This window comes from Manis javanica, chromosome 13, assembly GCF_040802235.1.
Source record: "Manis javanica isolate MJ-LG chromosome 13, MJ_LKY, whole genome shotgun sequence".
In the NCBI taxonomy this organism is placed as follows: Eukaryota; Metazoa; Chordata; class Mammalia; order Pholidota; family Manidae; genus Manis; species Manis javanica.
Window position 1 is genome coordinate 68,532,002 of NC_133168.1, and position 19,092 is coordinate 68,551,093.

At 39.0% G+C, this 19,092-nt stretch overlaps 1 protein-coding gene and 1 long non-coding RNA gene across 2 annotated transcripts; one reads left to right on the forward strand and one right to left on the reverse strand.

Annotated features, from left to right (window-relative positions):
- Positions 1–1,093: 1,093 nt before the first annotated feature.
- On the reverse strand, positions 1,094–12,357 carry FBXO5 (F-box protein 5). The gene is made up of 5 exons (XM_017680365.3): positions 11,274–12,357; positions 4,998–5,712; positions 3,755–3,845; positions 2,654–2,836; positions 1,094–1,982 (listed from the first exon to the last, which is right to left on the reverse strand). Exons 1-5 carry the CDS (start codon positions 11,368–11,370, stop codon positions 1,731–1,733), a joined length of 1,338 nt encoding a protein of 445 aa, XP_017535854.2. The 5' UTR covers positions 11,371–12,357; the 3' UTR covers positions 1,094–1,730.
- LOC118973360 (uncharacterized) lies at positions 11,765–19,069 on the forward strand. Its single transcript, XR_005062646.2, has 3 exons — positions 11,765–11,895; positions 12,392–12,761; positions 16,617–19,069. It is a non-coding gene; the product is annotated as an uncharacterized lncRNA (long non-coding RNA).
- The last annotated feature ends 23 nt before the right edge of the window (positions 19,070–19,092 follow it).

The following is a 19,092-nucleotide window of genomic DNA, read 5'->3' on the forward strand; positions in this document are numbered from 1 at the left end:
GTTGGCCATCTGAATTTATTCTTTGGAGACCTGTCTGTTCATATCCTCTGCCCATTTTTTAATAAGTTGTTTGCTTTTTGGGTGTTGAGGCATGCTGAGTTCATATATTTTGGATGTTTACCTTGTCAGATATGTCACTTACAAATATATTTTCCCATACTTTAGGATGCCTTTTTGTTCTGCTGATGGTATCCTTTGCTGTACAGAACCTTTTGTTTGATGTAGTCCCACTTGTTCATTTTTGTTTTTGTTTCCCTTGGCTGAGGAGATGCATTCAAGAAAGTCACTCATGCTTATATTCAAGAGATTTTTGCCTCTATTTTCTTCTAAGTTTTATGGTTTCATGACTTACATTCAGGTCTGATTCATTTCGTTTACTTTTGTGTATGCAGTTAGACAATAATCCAGTTTCAATCTCTTACATGCAGCTGTCCAGTTTTGCCATGTCTATTCTGATTTTACCTCAGTAAAGCTGCTTAAAAAGTCCATTAATTTTACTCAATTAGAATACACACAGAAATCCAAAGAAATCCTCTACTGTAAGCTTCTGCTGAGATGAAGAGCAAAAGCCCTTACACTTCATTGAGCAGATCTGAGGCCCACCCTTGTCCCTTCAGATCTTATGTCTGAATTCACTTTTAATTCCTCCGTATTAATAATTGAAGTCAAAATATACTCAACTTTAGAACTAAGGAATAATTTTTAAAAAAATCCTTGTCCTAGGCTTGTTATTGGCACAAGTGCTCTGAATGCAGGGACATTTCATCCTCTTTCTTGTATGGTTTTTATTTTTGTGGCTATTTAATCCAGTTTAACTGGTTTAGTAATGGATAAATCAATATATCAGTATTTCTCAAAGTGTGTTTTATGGTCCTATACTGAATCTTTTTGAGATGCTTACTTCAAGACCCAACTCCACACTAAGATACTGGGAGGAGAAAACTGGGATCAGAGTAGTCTGAGGATCACACAAGCTTCCCAGATGAGCAGGAAAAAAAAGCCACAGTGCCTTTACACATACAATTGTAATCCCCTAGTTTCTTAAAGCAGTTGTTTCTAGGATTAAGATATTTATCAAAATAAAAGGTTCACATTATGTATTAGGTTTGTAACAATTTTATTCATAACAGGAACAAGAATTACTTATATATATATACAAAAGAAACATTTGATACATAAAAAAGTACAGAATATTTACATATGTACAAAAATATTAAAACAGACTGCAAACAAGGAAAACACACAAGATTTCACATAGGATGCTTTTGTGAGGGAAATACACACACACTGAAAAAAGTCAAAGGAGGTAAAACAAATTAAGACTCTAGAATTTGATATTTCAATAGGTATTAATTTGGCTAAGGCAGATAAAATGTCTCAAATGCTAATAGAAGGTAAATAAAATTTATATTTAAGATTGTCTAGGTAAAATGTTATGGCCTTTACCATAAAATTGAGTCAGTTTTATTTTACCTCTGAATCACAAATATCAGGTAGTTTTCCTTTTTTCTTAAAACACTTAAATGTTTTGATTCATACTAAGAATCTTAAACTTTTTCACATTAAATTGTAAAATAGGTTATGTATCCTCTTTACTAACTGGGGAAAAAAATCCCATGCACTACATTGATTTCAACATAAAATTAGAAATCACAATACATTCATTTTTTTTTTTTAATTAAAACTTAACATTTTTTAACCTTCATGATTACAGTTGATTTAATAACAGATCACAATCGTCGTAAATTCTTCTTGCTTTTTTTAGTACCAGGCAGAGGACTCATTTTATAACTGGCTTTTAGGGGCTTGGCATTTGAACAGTCTTTGGTGGTATGATAATTACACAGACACCTTGTACAATAATCAAATCCACAGCCTTCTCGTTTGCAGGTTGCCCGTTGTAAATAGCAATCATATTTTGCAGGTGAATTACAGCGAATACATGCTTTGAGGCTTTCATTCTTTTTCAAAGTCTTGGCAATCTAGAAAGAAGAAAATTCATATTATTAAGGATGGAATGTGATTTCGCTAGTAAAAACAAGGGCACCCCTGTGCTTTCCTCAATACATGTACGAAGAACCAATGTCACATAAACTGTCCTTAAGGAGCTTACTGGTCAAAGGGTGAGAGATAATCATTTATCAGCTGGTTCTATATTTCCCAATGCCATCTTTAAATATGTTTTTATTTTTTGCATGCCACTCATACATGAAAGCCTTACTTAAATGTCACTTTTACTGTGAAATCTTCTAGTGCCACTCAAGAGTTGGTTGCACTTTTACCTCGTTCTCTTTTAAAGCACCTACCACATTATATGGCACTTATTTTTATGTAGCCGTCTTCCATTCTAGATTGTAAGGCTAAGCAGGGTTACCATAGTAGACCTCAACATCAGTGAAGTGTCATAAACAATGCCAAATGAATGGTATCTATATTCTTGGCATAGAAAAAGATCTCTGTGTACTTTCCTAATGTGATTAGTTGAGTTATAAATAGTGTTCCAACATTTTTGAGTAGAATGAAAAGGATGGATGATCTTTATTAATAATTCCCTAATAGTTGTAATTACACTTAAAGTTCCTTTCCATTTCTTACTCTAAACCCTCTTAACAATAAATCCCCATGTTTCTAATTTATTGATGAACAAAATTACCTCGCAGAATTCACTGTACCGACTACAAGTAGAACCTTTCTCATCACCCCGGTCTGATGACTTGGTTCGAGCACCTTTCTTGGGGGCAGTTTGTGTTGCTGATCTTTGAACAGAAGCTAATGCAGGTCTGAACGTAATACATTCTCTGGTTGAAGCATTTGGTGAAAACTTAATGTTCTTTTCCTAATTAAAAAAAAATTTTAATAGGACCTAAAAATGTTCTATAATCTCAACAATCAAGAATTTTTATTATGTTTGTACATGTAAAAAAGGGTCAAATGAAAATACAAAGGATTTATACCTATATCCAATTTATCAACATGCTTGAACCAGACACACAAATATTTAGACATTTAAAGCCTAATAACTAAGTTACTGACAGAAATTGCAAACCAGAAATTTTGAGAAAGCACTTCCCGTGCTTAGTTTATATAGCTAACACTTATTAAGTTATACTGCCAGAACAAAGATCATTCCTAAGTGACACCTCAGGGTCACAAATGCATTAGAAACCTTTAAGTTGGAAAATTTTTCAATATCGGCTTATTGATAAAGAAAATGAAATTGGAGAATTTAAGCAATACTTGTCTAAACTTACATAGTTAGCAGAACCACAATTTGGATCCAAATCTACCAATTGCTAGGACTGAAATTTTAATCATGCATTTGACCTTTGTTCTCAGAAACATCTCCAAATTTACCAAGTATTTTAGAAAGTAAACTAATTCCCTTCTACATTAAAAATCTTCAATGTTGATCATATCATTTAGTTTATCTGGTAACTGAAACAACACAAACGGCAACCACGATCAGCTATTTGGTCAACTCTCACTGTGGGAGAACTGAGTAATTTTCCTTTCACTTTTGGGACACCCCACTTCTAGGAAGAAGCCAAGAAATAAATGGCTGAGGTGGAATTCCTTTCTTTTTATTTTTGAATTTTGTTTTTTACTGATTTCTAGGTGCAAGGCTAAAATAATTTGTGAATGTAAAGGACTTCCAGATTACCCATTATTGTTCCTATTTTTCTCTCCTATTTCTAAAGGTAAATAAAGAGTATATTAGCAGTTACATTTTAAAATGAAAAGAGCAAAGACTTACAGTAACTCTTTGTATTGCTTTATGATACAACTGCAATGCTCCCTTATCATCTTCTAGAATCTTCTTCCAAGTTGTGCTTACTTTAGACACACTAGAAAAGTAAATGATTAGAGGCAACAATTAAAACACTGGAAAGATGATTACGTGAAACAGTCCCAAAAAGATATTTCTCTTAGCAGTGCTTCTTAAACCTGAGGCACTTAAGATTTAAGGATACGGTGCCTAGTCATTTGGGTTTAGTTGATCTAAAATGGGGCTAGGATTCTGTACTTTTTAAAAAGCTCCCCATCAGATAATTTTAAGTGTATCCAGGTTTGTACTCCATTTTTCCACAGTACCTGCAAACATCAAATAAGTAGTGGCCATTGTATATACAGCACCATGGTAGCTATTTGGTAAAAGCTGTAGATAAATTTCAAAGTACTCTAAAATGAACTTCTATTAGTAGAAATCCTTTTAAGAGTCCATTTTGTTAACAAAAATGTATAACCTGTGATGCCAATTATCCCTAGAGAAGTTAGCCAACAATGAAAATCAATATTTTTATCAGTTTTGCTTTAGTTGTATTTCACAAACCCAGTGTAAAGTAACACTTGTAAGGAGTACCTCAAAATTTTTCCAAAAAAACCAAAAACAAAGCCAGCTGAGTTGAATCCAATCTATTTCCATAGTCTGTATAATCATCATAATCATCTTAGTTCTCAGTTACCTCATCGTAACTTTTTTTGGTGGAAAAAGAAAGGGTAGTTAGGAAAAGGTTTCTAAGTCACAATCAGACTCATTTGTGGGTCTCTACGTTTTCATCACTGTCAAATGTAGGAGAGCCCTACATTGAAAAAGGCCTGAAAAGAACAGAAATTATTTCGTACTTTCCAGTGTAACAAAAGTGATAATGCCTACTGGACCCGTATATTTGAACTAGGCTGTTCTTCCATAATTGAGCTGGAAAGATATAGCTTGTGTATTAGAGATTTCAGAACCCAAAGGAACCAAGATTCCAATTGAACAGAAATTGTTTTCTAACAGCATAAATATGAAATTTGAAATATTTGGAACACATACTTTAAAAATTATCTTTTACCTTAGCAGCATTCTAGTAAAATATCAGCAACAGGCTAAAGCATTCCCTCAAACAATGCAGAAGACTAACGTATCATGTCTTTGCATGAGCAGCTGGGGCTAAGCCATCTAACAAAAATGTTCAGTGCATTATATTAACACTCAGAGCAGCACCCATACTTACTTGATCAAGTCCATATCACTGAGCTGTGTTAAAATATTTGCTAAGAGATGCCGGAGTCCCCTCCGAAAGAGTTCACTGAGAATATCTACACATTCTAGGCCCATTTTCCTGCCAATTATATTCTGTAGTCTAAAATTTCCACTGGACATAAATTCCTTCAGCTTTTCCCAGTCTATTTTAGGATTGCGTTTGGCATTCTTTTTTAATGTTGAACAAACCATTTTTTCAAAATGAAGAGCTGGCAGCAAATTTTTGTTGGGATATTGGTCTGGGCTTTGTGTCTGTAGCAGGCAGGATTGTGGACTGTCACTGAAATTTTCCTCCAGGGGAAGGCTACACTCATGTTCATTGAGGCCACTTTGTTGGGAAAATGAAGAATATCCACTGTCTTCATAAGGTTCATTGGCCTCCAGTTCTCCTACTTGGCTTGAATTATTAAGTGTTTGTTGCACATGCTGATTTTCCTTGTTATTCAAGGGCTTGCTTTCAGTTTCAGGTTCTACAATCCTGGGGCTCACAACTGGTGACCCAGTATCTGATAACCTTTCAAAGTCTTTAATGCAGTCTTTATAAGAACTTTCCAAATAGACAGGAGTGGAGGAATCCAGTTTTCTACTATCATCAGGTTTTACCAGTTTAAATACAGAATGAATATGGTTGTAGTTAAAATCACACTTCATTTTGACAGAAAGACTGGAACTTTCTTCTTTATAACCTACAAAAAGAATATATTTACTTCATAATTGGCAAAATTTCCACACATCTCTACTTCTTAAATTGGGATATACAGATATTTAATTACTTATTCTCTTTAATTAATTACTGCAGTCTCTCAGTGCTATGTATTGCCTATGTAGCGGTGAAATTATCCATGTTTAAAATCATTGAGATGTGATAATAATACTAATTACTTCAGTCTTCTAGTAAGTACATATATTTTATGCCTGAAAGGTTACATCAGAACAAATTACTTTTAGATCTGTATATCACTTGACTTTTAGTCTTTATCTGATTGTATAAAAAATAGTGAGAAAAGGGAATATTTATATTTGTGGCTTATGGAACAAATAAGGAAATGTGATGCACAAGAGATCTGAGGTCAGAGATAGCCTTATAGTGATCACAAAGAGGTCTACAATCAGTTTATACTGAAATGGCATTGAAGTCAGCTTTGACTTACGCAAAATCCAAACCACGGACAGTAAATATGGTTTAGACCAATAGGGAATGTGTAAGGGTCAAAATAATTTTGATTAGAGAAACAAATGAAATTCGTATATGACTTGTTTAAACATTAGTAATTATTAAAAACTTCATAATTGACCAAGAAATCTATAGGTAGCTTGGAGAAGGTACTGAAAAGGCAATAAATTGAAACACCTACAAGTTAGTCTACTTGAACTCCTACAGCTCTGAAAGTTTCTTTCTGATGAATGTTCTGGATGACAATCTGATGTATTTCAGGTGTTTGTCTACTGGACAGTAACACAAGCACAAGGACATTTTCTTTTATCTTGACTATTTGCTAGAAACCCCACTATCTTCAATTACTGAACAAAGATTTTTCATTCAAAAAATCTGAAGAACTAATTAAAATAACTCAGCTAACAATCAGAAGATTTAGTAAATAAGGATGACACTCGAATCAGTACAAGACCAGAAGAATGTGAGGGTGGTAGGGCAGCAGGTGTGAATCACTGTTCAGTTGTTTTCAATTACGGGAGAAGATAATGTACTTACTATTTATAAGTAGCACAGAAGGGGAAAATAAGTTGCAATACTATTAAAAATCATACAATTATCTGGATATAATTCATTAAAATTAATGGTTACTGATTCAAATGTAAGATTCAAAACAGCCAGACGTGTTTAGGGTTGTATTACCACCCCATGGCCTTAGAAATTAGTTAAGATGAAACTGAGCAGGCAGCATTTAAAACTTTATAAGTGGGGTGTCTCAATCTCTGCACTACTACCCTTTGGGACTGGCTAAGTCTTTATTGCTCAGTGTGGTCCTGGACAGTGTAGGCAGTTCAGCAGCCTTTACCCACTTGATGCCATACACAGCCCCTACCCCCTAGGCAGGGCAATAATAATGTCTGTCACCACTTATTAATAAATGGAGGGAGTGAGGCACTCATGGAATATCTCCCCCATTTCTCAGTTGAGAACCACTGCTTTAAAGGATAAGGATTTTGCCAGGCAGCAGAGGTTGAGAAGGGCATTCACTGCAAGATAACTTGAGCAAAGGCCCTATTCTGGGAAGTATAGTAGATAGGTTTGGGCAAACTGCCTAGAATTCCTGAGGACACTATGTAAACAATATATGCTTCAAATGTATTCTCCATCTACTATCTTCCCTGCAAGCCACTCAGTAGGTAACAATTCATCCTTTTAAGTAAATGTACATACCAAGACACCTTGATTAAAAAAACCCCTGTGGGTAGACTCTAAATTCCCAATGTCTAATGTGATGAAAGACACATAGTATATATGCTCCAGGATCCCACCAAACTTTTGGCTTACCCAAAAAACTAAGTTTAAACTAAAAGTTCAGGGGCATAGAAAGCAAATAAAGAACATACAAATTCTAATCCCCAAATTAACCCTAACTCTGGAACAAATGATTCTGAGTGGTTCTCATCCATGCAGAAGAACAAAACACTCCAAGAGAGAATGCTTTTATTTTTGCCTTGGTTAAAGAATTAAGTGATTTATATGACCACATTTTATCTGGGAAGATATAGAAGTAGAAGCCACCTACAAAGAAACACCTGTTACTTTGTTAGCTGCCTAAAGGGAAGAGGCCTGAAACTGTACTGCAGAAACTCTTTCAAAGGCATTCTTCCTCTGCTAGTCTTTAGAAGCCAGTTACTGGGATACTATCCTATAAATCCCTTTCATTCAATACCATTCTTTGTGGACAGTTCTTCAAATTTAGAGCTAATAATGATTCAAATACCTTATATAATTGCTTACAAGTTTACATTTCCAACTTGTTTCCAACACTTAGTCCTCACAACCTTTTGAGGTAGGATGGAGAGGTATTATTACCTTACTTTTACAAATGAGAACACTGAAGCTCACCTAAGTAGCTTGCCCAAGACTGACAGGTAGTTAAGAGAGATTACTGTTCCTGACTATAAATTCAGTGCTCTTCCCACTATCTCATCTGGGAAGTGAGATCAAAGTATTAAAAAAGTACAGACTCATGGACTTTGGGTTATAATTCAATACTCCATTATCTGTGTTGTTGCGAAAATTGTTTCAATTTTCACCATTGTAAGTACGTGTCCATCTGACATACTTTCATTATTTTGTTTTTAGAGCATTCCTTATTTTTTTGGCACTATTTGTATTTTCCCCATTCTAGCCCTAGAATCAGGTTACTTCTCCAAGGAAATCTAGTTCTTTTTATTGGTTCTAAAATCTGGATGGTGGTGGTAGATTTAGTTTTCAATTGAAATTATGTAGTTTGCTTTTTAATCTCCAGTAACATTGAAAAATGAATTGAATAAGGATCACCTTTTATACAAATGGACACTGAAAGCAGACTGTTTTAAAAAAGCCAATTCCATGTCTTTTAATTACTTCAGTGATTTCCAATGACCAAACCAAATGTCCCTAAATAATCTGGGAAAAATACATATTTGTATAACTGATCTGGTATCATCCAGATGAGGGTTAAGAGTCTAGTCCTGCCACTTCATTCATTTATCCAATGACTATGTAGTAACAGGGTGTGGAGAGGGGAAGAAATTAGTCAGGGATGATTTTTTGGAGGGGACATTCTGAGATCTGAATACCTTGTGAAAATTTGGTGGGAAGAGTTCCAGACAGAGGGAAATACTGGAAGCTAGGGCAAGTATTGAGCATTCAAGGAAGAGAAAGGCCTGTAGGCTGCAACTCAGTGAACTAGAGGGAGAATGAAAAATAAGTTTGGAGAGGGAGAATGGTTTATTGGATTCTTAGGGCAGACAGCATTTTATTCACCATGTAATAAAGAACCCTTAATAAGTCCTAAATAGAGGAGACATTTGGTTTATTTTCAAAAGATCATTGGCAGCTGTGGAGAATAAACTGTCGGGAGTGTGCCAGTACGAAGACTAGTTAGAAGCATTTATCACAGGCTTCCAGAGAGTTGGGTGCTGATACTAGGATGACTGCACTGAAAATGAAGATAACTGGATAGGTCTGAGATCTTTTTAGGAGGGTAAAGTCAGCGGAGCTTTCTGATCCATTAGATGTGGATAAGGAATAAAAAATACCCTGGGGTTTAGATCTTGGGCATCTAAGTATAAACTGTCATTTGCTGAGTTGGGGAAAACTGAGGAAGTTAACACTTAAAGCCCCAGTTGCCTCATCTATAAAATGGAGGTCAGAAAAAAACTGGACTAAATGCATGGCAGAGTCCCTGTCACATATTGTCTATTCAACAGAATCTATTTCCCTGATACTATTCATAAGCCCAAATCCTTTCATATTCCTTAGATAGCAAATCATGAACATTTTAAAAGTAGCAAAATACACTCCACAGACTTACATGTTTTAGATTATACACTTTTCCTAGGAATCTGGTCCAATTTCAATTGCAAATCCTTACTCTGCCTTTTGACTAGATTGTGACCTAGAATATTCAATTAATTGGTCTCTTACACGTTCTCTAAAATGGAGATATTAGTATCTACCTAATGGGAGTTGGTAAATTGAACATACTGTATTTTTTAAGCCTCTTATTTACCAACTCACAGCCCAATCAGGAAAAAGTGGTATTACAGTGAATGGTACAAAGTTTGACCTTCCATTTAATTTTCCAGTATATATCTGACACTCCGTATTAAAATGCTATAGTAACTACAGTGCTTAAAAATCTTTATTGCTATTCCAATGTTAAATTATCAAGCTCTACAATCTCTAACACTTGTAAGATAACCAGTATGTGCCCAACGTAAGGCATGGCTATTCTTTTTACTTAAGAATTAAAGAGAGCCCTAAGGCTTGCAGCCATAAGCTGCAAATCAGCCATAATCCTCAGAGAGAGATTTTAGAAAAGGCTACCTTAAAAAATATTTGAATTCAGTGTTTTTTATTTCATTATTCATATTTATAAACAGCAAAATAATTCAAGGAGATAGCAAATATTCTCTGAGGAGCAAGGGAGTCAAGACAACTGGAATTTAATAATCCAACAGCCCCTCTGAGAGTCATCATCCTTCAGAATTTCATAGGAAGAACCGCCCTAACCTGTTCAACTTGAGTATTTTTTCTCTCCAGTCATCCCAATTTTTTTCTAAAGGGCTTATTTCAGTGATACAATGATCAAAATGTTAACTTTTAAAGTTCTTGGTAATTTCTGAGGCAAAATAAATGCATTTGGATCTCTTCTGAGTCAGCAACAAAGAAGATAAAAATAAGCTTATTTTGAGTACCTTCCATTTAATCTTTTGGAATAAAGGACTACCTAGTTTTTCAAGAGCCCAGGGCAAAAATTACAAACTACACAATCCTCACAAAATCAGCTACATGTGGAATAAAGTGTTTCTCCTCTTCTGACTCCAGTCCTTGAGAATGAATTACTGGGCAAAGGGAAAAAAGGAGAAAATCAAAGTTTTTGTTTGGAAATCCCAATAGAGCTTGGGCCGATGGGAGGGTCCCCTCCTTTGGCGGGATTTGAGGGCAGACCCTGGAAATCCTGAGGGGGCTGTAGGGTGGCCCTCAGGGCGCGGGCCGGGCGCAGGAGGCGGGAGATAAGCAAGCATGGTCTCCCGCGCCCGCCAGCAGGGCTGAGGCGGCGGAAACCGGGGGGATTTACTTAAGACCTGGGGATACGGGGCAGATTCGGAGAAGGGGCGCAGGGGGCAGCACCTGGCCGGGCCCCGGGGGCCGACAGCTCGCGAGCCCTGTCAGAGCCGGCGCCCCGCGGTGGGGGAGGGGAGGGCGTTTGGCGCCTATTCCAGCGGCGTGGGGACAGGCGCAGGCAGATCTTGCAAGGGAAAAGGGGCACCCGAGGAGGCCCCGACCTGCGCCTTCCCCAGAGCTGGCGTCCAGGTTGGTTCAGCGTGGAACAGGGCCCGGGTCCGCCATCCCGACTGAGCCCATCGGGCTTCCCGTCCCCGGACCCCAGCCTTCTCCTAGTCCCCGGAACCGCCGCCGACACCGGCCGTGGGCCGCACCCCGGCACTCGGGGGGGTGTCGGGCTCGGGTCGCAGGTCGCCCCCCAAGCGGCGCACCCCTCCCGGACCCCGCGCCCCGCTTGCGCCCGCTCCCCTCACTCACTGTCCGAGGGGCGAGGGCGCCCGGCGGCTGTCAGGGCGCTGCAGCGGCAGGAGCTGGGGACGGGCCGTGGAGGGCAGCTGCAGGGGCGCCGGTTCATGCCAGAAGAAGACGATCCGCGTCAGGTGAGAGAACCGCTACCTCAGCACGGAAGCGGGCCGCCCGCTCCGCAGAGCTCTATCTCCTAAAAGGCGCCAGCTGGTACTTTTAAAATCTTTGAATTTGGTGCCCAAATCCGCACGGCCCAATAGGGCGCGTGGCTCTCAAGCGTGCTCCAATAGAGAGCCGGTCAGAACGGGCACCCTCACCCAAGCCCAATGGGAGGCTGCCGAGGCGGGGCCGAGCTGCGAGGCCCAACCTTCTTCCTCCTTGCTGGCTCCGCGCGTCCGGAAAGATGCTGGGGCCGGGGCGGGGCTTCGGAGGCGGGGAGGCCGCGGCCAGGTGGCACGTGGAGGGAGCCTACCACGCATGCGTGCTCCCGCCAAGCTTCCATCCTCTGTTCCCGGAACCGGCCTCCTGCGAGTCCTAATTTCATCCTGAAGGCAGCGTCCGCTTCTGTCTGAAGGTCACAGACGGGTACAAAGGGTAGCCGATTTTCTCCCATCAGCTCACACGTGGGAGTTTGGTGAGAAGCTAGTCTAGACGTCCGGGAATCCAGGCTTTCCGTAGGACACGCCCTCCCCCGATCCTTACTTAGCCCGCCTCTCTAGGATTTAGGCGCGCTCCCTCCCCTGTCCAATGCTTTTGCGCAGGCGCCTGTCGCGGGCGGTGGCTGTGGAGTTGGCGGGATGGCGCTTGCGCGCTGCGGTCCCCCGCGTTTTTCTTCGGGGGAGATGACTGGAGCGGGCTGCGGGCGCGGGCGCGGGCGCGTGCGCGTCCCTGTCGCTGTCCCTGCTCGCGCGCCGCCGGTCCCTCGGTGGCTTTGGCTGGATGGAGGCCCAGAGCCGCTACTCGCAGGGCCTTTGCGGCTAGGGTGAGGGTGGGACGGTGTCAGTTCTTTATTGTAGCATATTTATTTGTATTTTCAACCACGGTTCTGCAGCCACCATTACTTTATACGGATGCTAAGTTTATTAAATTTGTACCTACGCTCTCCTGTGTTTTTGTTTGTTTCCTTCAAGCGCCAAGCTCAAGAGACAGTAGTAGTGCTGCTCCAGAAGAAATAAATAACAAACGGTCTGCCGTTGAGTTCCAGTCCCACACCTTGGGGCTGGAGGCTCCTCCTGGCCGAAGGAATAATTTTTTAGTGATAACAGGGATGGGCGGAAGTATCAAGTCTTCAGTGACAAATTGCACCGTATTATTAGTCTTGCTGAACTTTTCACTGTGCGCTTCACGTGGTGACAAATGCGTTTCCTAGACTCAGCTTTTGGCCACAGCGCAGTGAAGTCACAGAATGTAAGCTCAAAAGTCCGAATCCCTGTCGTTTCCAGTTCTCCCGCTTTCTTTTGCTTTTCTGCGGCCTCAGGGAGAGTTAATACTTGGCTGAAGGTAAGCGTTCAAACTGGCGGCAAATCCTGTTGGGCGGGGCCGAATGCAAAATTTTGATAATTAATGTTTTCTTGCACTATTGTTTTTTAGAATGCTGCATTAAGTTAGTATTATTCTTGGTTACTAAGATTTGGGGCATCTTAAGTTTTGCACTTGAATCACGTGTCTTGTGCATCTTACTTTAGCCTGGCCTTGGTCCTGGAGATAAAAGGTTGAAAAGACATAAGTCCTGACCTTCATGGAGTTTTGTGTGCTAATGGGAAAGAAATTGGCAATTCAGTTTCAGTAAATGAAAGAGGACTATAAAACAACATAATGGAATAGAGAATAGGCAGTGGAACATCGGCTAATAATTTTGGGTATTGAGGAGGGTTTCTAAGGTTTTGGACCAAGAGCTGAATGTTGGGCTGGCAAGGCAGAAAGCTGTGGAGGGAAGAGCCTGGGTGGCTTTTTCCTGGTCTGGAAGAAAACCTAGAGGGCATTGAGCAAGGAAGTATAGTCAGAGAGGTAGATGCAAGATCCTGTAGAACTTTGCAGATTTGCATATAAAGTTGGGAGTTTCTTCTGACTGCAGTGGGTAGTTTTTGGAGGGATTTTAGCAAGGGAGTGATTTGTTGAATGAATATTAAAACTATAGTAGCTTTTTATGTATTATAGGCACTTTGTATATGTTAGCCTTTAATTCTCACAGTAACCTTAGCATTATTTTCATTTTTTTATTGTGCTTATCAGTGTAAGTTAATTCCCAGAGAACTGCACAGCTAGTGAACAAAAATTCCCCATTCTGTTGGATAAATCCATGTACTTTCCTCTATGTAAGGAATAATATTTGCTGGAGACCTGATTTTTATGGCACATTTTCACATTTCATCCCAATTTTACCTTAAGATCATCTTTATTCACTTCTTTTATTTTCAAATGCAGATGAATATGATATTTCAGGGGAAGAAGGAAGGGTTCTCGTAAAATTAGTTGAGCACCTGGACTGTAACCTTTGACTCTTAACCACAGCTGAGAAAAGGTATTCTCCAGCAGTCATTTGTTTGTTTATTTTCAGAAAAAGGCTAAGGTATATTATTGGAAAAATCAACATTCCTGTATTAATATAAAGTTCTATAAAGAGCCAAGAATGTTTTATTGCATGCTGGAATAGTTTCAGAGTCTTTTCATTTATTAGTTCACTTCATGATTTTTTGGAATTTAAGTATCATTTATATACAATCTTATAAAGGTTTCACATGAACAACCTTGTGGTTTCAACATTCACCTATATTATCAAGTCCTCACTGCACCCCCTCACATTGCAGTCACTGTCTGTCAGTGTAGTAAGATGCTATGGAGTTATACTTAATGGTGATTTTTAACTGTTAGGACTTTAATAATGATGAAATAATTATTCTTAACTCATAAGTTGTTTAGTAGGTTCGTGAGCACCTGTTAGTTTCATGTTTAGTGAGAAATTTAGAGCAATTCTGAATTATACTAGATGTCAATTGATGTATAGACCTCTTTCTTCTTGTAAATCAGTATCAGTCAGAATTGTTGAGTTTTTTGATGCAAAATGAACTGCAGAGAGAAGTGCCTTCATTCTTTCAGTAAATTCTTGTTGCAGGCCTGCAACATGCAAGACATGGTGGAGTATATGGGAATAATTTGGACCTGGAACCTGCCCTGTGCTTACTATCTGGGCCTGCCACCTGATAGACATAACAGATGCTCAGAAATAATCTTTGAATAAAATCATCATGTGCACAGAAAGATAGGGTGTATGAAATACAGCTATAATAGAATACTAGATGAGTCAAACACATCTGGTAACAGGAGTTACTTCTATATGCCAGGATAAGGGAATAGTCTGTAAAACAGTTTTTCTCAACTTTAGCACTAATGACATTTTGGGCCAGATATTCCTTTGTTGTGAGTGTGCTATCCTGTGCATTGTGAGTTATTTAGTGGCATCCCTAACTTCTAACTACCTCCTCCCAGTTGTGATAACTGTCTCCAAACATTGCTAAATGTCCCTTGGGGGTCAAGATAGCCTGTAGATGAGAACCATGTCTTTTGAGGAAATGGGGAGAAGGATGGCCTTCCACGGCATAAGGAACAAAGTGGAGGAAAGCTTAAATACCAGTGCATTTATCAGGAAAAATTAATTTGTTTTGACGTTAGGGGGGTGTTATGTAAAATGCGCTAATAAGAATGGTGCTGGCTGTACATGTATCATAGGCACACTTAAGAGATGGAGTTTTATCTGTGAGGTAATGGTAACCTATTACGTTGTTGAGCAAAGGAGTGGTAAGATCAAAACCTTGCACTTTAGAAAGATCAATATGGTGGTTATGTCTATATAACCTGAATTCAAGAGCAGATAGGATGCAGGGAGAAGTCAGGACTATGAAAGTAGTCCAGGAGAGAAGTAATTCTGGACAAGAGTAATGTTGGAATCAGTAACAAGTAGGGTGTTCAGAGAGAAGGATTTAGCAATAAATTGCATGTGAGGAAGACAATCAAAGATGACTAGAGTTTTAAAGGAATTGAGATGACAATGAGAAGTGGATTGTTGAGGAATGTAAGTTTAATTTTAAACATAGTGATTATCTGTTTATACATCTTCAAAATTGCCATTCTAGCTGAATGAATTTTGATTAACTGGTCGTGTAGGCCATGTTGAAATTAAATTCATTTTGGTTCTTTCTAAACAATACACCAGATTTCTAGATAAGTACTTAAGATATAAATGCCTTTCAGACATCTAGTCAGTGCTCATTATAATATGAGGTTAGATCCTGAAGAGACAAGAATGAAGAAAACACAACACAATTTTGTCCATTAATGGGACAATGTGAGAGGTCTAGCAATGCATGTTTAATCCATTCTCTGACCCACCTTTTCCCAGTCCTTTATTAAATACAGTCCTGTGACAGGACTGAACCAGTGAGTTTATTACCCTGCCATAAGTGTCATTCTAGTATGGTAAAGTCCTGTAGAATACCGAGGAAGAGCAGTTAAATCTGCTTAGAGGCTAAGGTGCTCTTTAGGTTGGACCTTGACATCTGTCTACCAAGGGAAACCTAGTGTTTTCTAGGCAGAGGGCAGCCTGATCTGAGGCAGGAGTGCCAGTGCATGGTCTATAATTAAGATAGCTGTGTAGGTGCCTTGTTTGTGTGAACAGCTACAAAATTCAAAGGCCTTAAAATGTTACTTAGGGTTTCAGTAGGTTTCATGCCACAATTATGTTGCTCCATCTTTATGTTTTCCTGGGTTCCAAAAATTATATTTGATCATCTAGGTATTGAGTGAGTGAAATGGGAGCCAATGTCAGTTCATAGACCAGAATTTGTCACTCACTGTGCATGTATTCATATATACCTGCTCTTAAAATTATTTTGTTAACATTACCTATTATGCTGATACCTATGTGATCATAACCAACTATGATGTTCTAATGAGCAGGAAGTTTAAAAATTGATCAACGGTTCTTTTCTACCTTCATTAGTACAGCTGTCATACCTCCTTTTGTTGGGGGGCAGGGAGTGAGGTAATGGGGAGGAATGAAGGGAGAATAAATAACTTTTTAATAGTGCCCTTTGTCCACAGAATGAACTCCAGCATTTGAGACCCTTCACAATCTCAGTCCAACTTTACTAATTATTACCTATCAGGAAAGGTAAAGAGAAATGAATAGTACATCATAGTGTTTAGTAACCTGTAGATATGTCCCTTTCATTGAGAAAGGAAACAGAGCTAAGAAGAAAGTGGTAAAACTGGGAGACACCAGCCTTCTTTGGGCTCATGCAGACATTGCACTAATTGTTGAATGAACATAACATGTCTTGCTCTATTCTTGAGTTGCAGGTTACTGAAAGCTGCTTTCATCAGCTGCTCTTGTGAAGAAAGAAGGCCTTTCATGAGCAGAATATTACAGGGGAGAGGGATTCTCTTCAAATTAAAATTTTCTGATGTATTTGATAATCTTTGGTCAGCTTTACATTTTGACACATATTTACTGTTTCTTTACCTCCCTTTTAAAGCAATAGATGAGTTAATAAATTATCAGTATAAAATTACTCTGATACTTAGCACAAGCTAGGGCTTTAAGGGAAATTTGGCCAATATAGGTTGACTTCAGAAAGAGGAAACACGTTACCTGACAATAATATGGTTTTGAATTTATGTAGTACCTTCTATGGTCAGTACATTCAGACTACTCCTGATTCTAACAAATATGTTTAAGTGTGCAATTTGGGGAGTTAACTGTCTCATAATTCTTTAGTATTTTAATCATATAAGCTTTATAGTGAAATAATTTTCTCTAGAAATTCTCCCTTGTAACTAATATAAACATTCATTATCTACTAGGTAGAGCTCTTATCATTGTAGTCCTGACTTTACCTCATGTTCTCAAATTCTTAGGCCAGCATTTCCAGCTTTTCTATTTTAACGGGATAACTGACATGTCCTGTAGTGGAATTTATTACTGTTCCTTGCAGCGAAGGAGCAGACACACCAGAGAACCATGGAGTGTCTTCTGTTTCTTTAGGTACACTACTTTATTCATTGTTGCTGTCAAAACCAAGGTCTTCTACAGCTATGCAGCCTCAAGGAAACATTCTTGCTTGGGCTTTCCTTCTCTCAGGAAGTTAAATGAGCTAGTAATAACCAGGGTTCCCATGGAAAAAAGAGAAACTTCTTTTAAATCTCGATAGAAAAATATTAATAAAGGTTATACCACTCTAACTTTCAGCTAATTTTCAACAATCCTTCTCACTTCACAAGAGTGAAGTCATTTTTCTTACCTGTCATGATTGTTTAGAGAATCTATCTCAACACATCAGAACATTCAAATGTGGCTTACTTAAGTATATATCTTAATGACAAAAGTGCTCACAGGAAAGGGGAGTTTGCAGAAGTAGCCAAGTCTTAAGCTCTAACTTCCAGTTTGTAGGAAACACTGTGACTTGACTTGAAGGACAAGTTAAATGGCACCGTAACCTCAAATGAAAACTCAATGCAATGTCACCAAAAAAAGGAACAGCGATTGCAGGGCTGTTTGGGATTACGGGAGATTTAAGCAGTATGACCACTGAAATTCCATGTGTGATCCTGAATCGGATCCTGGTTTGAAGAAGCCAATTAAGACATTTAAGGAAGAATTGGGGAAATTTGAATTGGTATTTGAAGATATTAGGGAATTGTGAATTTTGTTAGGTGTGAGGATAGTAAATGATTAAGTAAAACAGTATTTTTTAAAGCTGCCAAGTATGGAAAGGCAGTGTAATGTTTTTAATTTATTTCTTAACACCAAGTAAGTTACTGAAACCGGGTAATGTGTGGATGTTCGTGTCAGTTACCCATTTATTGCCTCTCAGCAACAAATTCACCCTTCATCACAATTTTTGGTATTAGAGCTGGGCCTATAAACTTTCTCGTTTTCTAGCAGGTACTGTGCTAAGCTTTGTCAGTGGGGTACTAGAACAGGCAGTACAGGAGGAAGCGGCTTTTGTTTATAATGTGCTTCTATGGTATAGCTGCCAGAGGTGCTCTTAGACACTGTGATGGTCAATTTTCTGTCACCTTGGCTGGGCCACAGGGTGCTTAGTCAACATGACACGAGATGCTTCTGTGAAGCTATTTCTGGATAATAACATTCAAATCAATGAACTTTGAGTAAAACAAAATGATCTCCATAATGTGGATGAACCTCATCCAATCAAGCCTGAAAATTGGCAGGAAAGAGTGGTCTCCCCTGAGCAAGAGAATTCTCCAGCAAACTGTGTTGGGTCGGAACTGCAGGATTGGCTCTCCTGGCTCTCCATCTTGGGGCTGCACACTTTGGACTTGACTGCTTCCAGAATCATGTGACACAATTTTCATAATCTCTTTCTATATACACCAACATCCCGTTGGCTCTGTTTCTCTGGAAAATCCTGGCAAATGCAGACACAAACTGATGCTATCCTCCAACAAGTTTTGCTGACACCCTGGGGGGAGGCTTCTTGTTTACCATTCCCTGAGTGTTTGAAGTCTCTATTTGCAAGGGCTGATCCACCACCATCAGACCAGCTCTAAGTCCAGAGCATCCCAGGGAACTTTCTTGTTACCAAGTGGGCCAAAGCCCCACCCTCTCCAATAGACCTGACTCTCCACTTGGGGGAAGGGAAGCCCCTCTCAGGAATGTTCTTTCCTTGGGTATTCTCTCAATCCTAGTGTATTAGACTTCTCTTTTATCCCCTAATAGCAAATCCCATTTTCAGTTAAAAAATTTGTATCAGAATCATCCCTGTAATGCCTGGACCTTGACTAATACAGTATTTACTGTCGTATTTCTATT

Bases quoted from the DNA above. Each gene is read 5' to 3' on its own strand.
- FBXO5 (XM_017680365.3), bottom strand. From the start codon at position 11,370: ATGAACCGGCGCCCCTGCAGCTGCCCTCCACGGCCCGTCCCCAGCTCC. The intron at 3,846-4,997 runs GTAAGTATGGGT...TTACTTTTCTAG, and splicing joins AGTGATATGGACTTGATCAA to TGTGTCTAAAGTAAGCACAA. The intron at 1,983-2,653 runs GTAATTTTGTTC...TCTTCTTTCTAG, and splicing joins GGTACAGTGAATTCTGCGAG to ATTGCCAAGACTTTGAAAAA.